This window comes from Fusarium venenatum (assembly GCF_020744135.1).
Source record: "Fusarium venenatum strain MPI-CAGE-CH-0201 chromosome Unknown EDB82scaffold_1, whole genome shotgun sequence".
Classification (NCBI taxonomy): Eukaryota; Fungi; Ascomycota; class Sordariomycetes; order Hypocreales; family Nectriaceae; genus Fusarium; species Fusarium venenatum.
In genome coordinates this window covers 2,088,413-2,091,788 of record NW_027072129.1, presented here as the reverse complement: position 1 = coordinate 2,091,788, position 3,376 = coordinate 2,088,413, and the positions used below count along the sequence as shown (strand labels likewise).

Here is a 3,376-nt window from a genome sequence, read left to right as displayed (position 1 = left end):
TTCTTCTTCTCAAACTATCGGACAACCGTGTCACTTATTGATAATTGTGCAAAATCACAGACCTCTTTTCCCGCCTCGTCCTCCAGATCAAGTTGCATGAGTCTTGCAGGGTCCTCATACGAGATGGACGTATTAGTAGAGGCACTGGGTCAATTGGGTGTGTAAACATAGCTACAGCCGAATACAGTGCCATCCGGAACATTCCCCGATGGCTGCATATGCAGGCGGGAAACGACGAGTCGTGGTCTGCAAACTATTTATATGGTACTTTAAACATTTCCATTTCGAGGCCATTCAAATGGCGGTTGTATCCATACTCATTTCCGGAGCTCTTTTGGGGCTGTTAGATCTTCAGTTGCAGGACAGGGACTGTTCATATCACACGACGTTGTACAAACTATCTAAGAAAAATTGAACAGACTGAGGCTTGCCAACTTCGAAGTGATGGCTGCCTTGGAGCCCCTTTCTCTGTTCTTATGGGCTGATGCTCGTCGACAAGGCATTGAATGTCAACGACTCATACTGAGACCTCGTAGACACAATGTCTAGGATTCTCTTCGGTAACAGCCACAAGTTACGTTGATCATATGGCGCAGGCATGATGCTTGAAAGACATCAACATCGTGTTTTTAATGGCTCGTGCTGCGTAGCGCCTGAGTATGCAGCTCGGAGTTGTCATGGGGCTGAGTACCATTGCGTTGTGATAGTGTTATGAAACCTATCCTGCACGATACTGTGATACTACGTATAGATACATAGCAGTCACATACAGAGTATGATCTCAATCATAATTGATTATCTAGTTTTAATAGACTGGTCATGTGGCGTTTCCGGACTGCCTGTTTCTTAGATTCGGTCACATAGCGAAAGTAGCCCTGGCTCTTATTGATGTTTGTCCGATTCACCGAGAAAACCAGGCAGAAGTCTTGTCTTTTAGCGTTCAACGAGTTTGTCTTTTTCACGTAATTCCAAGGTACTTGCGGTGGAAACATGTATTTCTAAGACGGTGGTCACTGAATACATATTCAAAACTAAATGCAGGTTATGGTAAAGTTGTACTATAGAGAGCTTTCCAAGTTGAGATCCTACATCATTCTTGGGCATACATAAATACAATGCATTTTTCTACTAAGTCGACATAGTACAATCTCCTTTATCTTCTGTTTCTTATCATGTCCGTTGTAGATATCTCGTTGTGTGGCGTTTGCTTGATCTACCTATGTTGGAACAAATTGGGTTGCTTTTGGTACGATGTAATAACTTGGTCTTTTCTCTAACATGACCGTCTCATTTCTTGTCATCTTTTAGAGGAATTGTGTGTTAAATCCATCACTTAAAGACTAACTTTGAGTAACAATCGAACAGATGGCATTGGTCGTCAGAACTTGAGCGGAAATACCCTACACTTTCTTGCAATAACCTCGGTCACTCATCGCCAACTTGATCGAACAAGTGAATCGCGCATCATTGTTTGTCAGTATTAAATCACTGTTATACGATGCTTTTCAAATGTAGTTATTTTCCGCAAACTCCTCTTATTCTCTTGTCACCCCAAGGGCGGACGGTATCATGTGACACTGAATAGGTAGTGTTCAATCAATACCGAGGATACAGTCATCGTTCACACAACTCAATGTTGATCGGCACAACGAAAAAAAGACAACGAACTTTCTCAACGATATTCATTACCAATAAAAGTCCAGTATGTCTCCAGGAGAAATTTCGCCGCTGGTCAAGGTCAAAGGCCTCACTTGTGACGTTTTCGGCACTACCGTCAACTGGCGCTCAACCGTAACCGAGGAACTCACACTGCGAGCGTTCCGCAAAACCTCTTCCGATCTCGACCAAGATCTCAAGACCAGAATCCAGAACCTCACTGAAGAAGACTGGGGTCGCTTCGCTCAAGAGTGGAGAAAATCATATGGCAAGTTTACTCATGGCTTTGATCCTGAGAAGCATACATGGAAGACCATCGACCAACACCACCATGACAGCCTGATCGAGCTCCTAGAAGCCTGGGATCTGTCCGAGCTTTACAGCCCTTCTGAGATTAAGTCGCTGAGTCTAGTCTGGCATCGCTTGACCCCGTGGGATGACTCCTCGGATGGCCTTGAGAAGCTCGGCAAGACGTACAAGACTAGCACGCTCTCCAACGGCAACATCGCACTACTCAGAGATCTGAACGACTTTGGAAACTTGGGCTTCCAGTACCTCCTCTCAGCTGAGAAGTTTGGAGCTTACAAGCCAAACCCAAGAGTGTACACTGGCGCTGCGCGGGAGTTGGGATTGGAGCCTGATCAAGTGGCTATGGTTGCCGCACATCTGAGCGATCTTGCTGCTGCGAGATCATGTGGTCTGAGGACAATATATATCGAGCGGCCACGGGAAGAGGATTGGGAAGCAGACGACGAAAGATACCAGCAAGCCAAGGAATGGGTCGATCTCTGGATCACAGCGGATGATGAAGGATTTTTGACTCTAGCTCAGAAGCTCAAAGAGCTGGCGTAGTGCGGCCATGAACCAAGCGTCTGCTTACATATAGATTAAATACTAATGTTAAGCTTGCACCTCCTTCGGGATTGTCGGCAAGTCATCATTCATAGACTAAATACATGCACGAATCTGCGAGGTGCTTATTGCCATAGGTTTAGAGTTAGCATAACGATGCGTTCTCGGCCAACAGTTGATTTGACATGTGCTCGACTCTTAGTCTTTAGAGAAACTACTGTAACTATCTTCCAAGGCAGAGACTTATGATAGCACTTACTATTTGTGCTCTCACAATACCATCCCGTGAGTTCAGACTGAAAGCAACAAAGGAAGCAAACCATGAGCCCTACAAGGGTCTCTCCGATCATCGAAAGTGTCCTCATAAGCACTCGAGTCTCACTGTCATTCTCGGTTGTACGACTGGTAAGCGATAAGTGCTTGACTCTTTGGTCCTTACTCTCCAAAAAGAGTGCGAGAAGCGAAGATCATGTGATTGGCAACATACTGTCGAAGCGAAATGACAGAAAAGGATGGTTTGCGGCTCTGACAGACGCATGTGTCAGCAGTCAGTTACACAAATTTACATCCTTCAACGGCCTCAACCCTGTCAATATGCTATTATATCCGCAAATCTGGCAACCCTCTATTTGGCCGTTGGTCTGGGGATGATAAATATTCTTCACCCCGCATATTGAACGAGCTTGGGACAAGATAATCACAAAGCCCTGACTGGCTGGCCTGCCGGGTCATGCATCCGTCAGCCCAGGATCTCATTCCACGATATTAAAGAAGACAGAAAGAAGGGAAGAGTCCGGCGGCAAAGCATAGAACGGGCCGACAGGTAAGTGACAGTCGGGTTTTGTCCAATAAAGATGCTAGGTTGGCA

General features: G+C 45.6%; 1 protein-coding gene across 1 annotated transcript; it reads left to right on the top strand.

The window, feature by feature from the left end:
* Positions 1-1,704: 1,704 nt before the first annotated feature.
* Positions 1,705-2,508, top strand: EDB82DRAFT_519496 (HAD-like domain-containing protein; the record flags this gene model as incomplete). The annotated part of the gene is made up of 1 exon (XM_025731748.1): positions 1,705-2,508. The coding sequence occupies one exon, from the start codon at positions 1,705-1,707 to the stop codon at positions 2,506-2,508; it is 804 nt and encodes a 267-aa protein (XP_025590742.1).
* Positions 2,509-3,376: the final 868 nt, after the last annotated feature.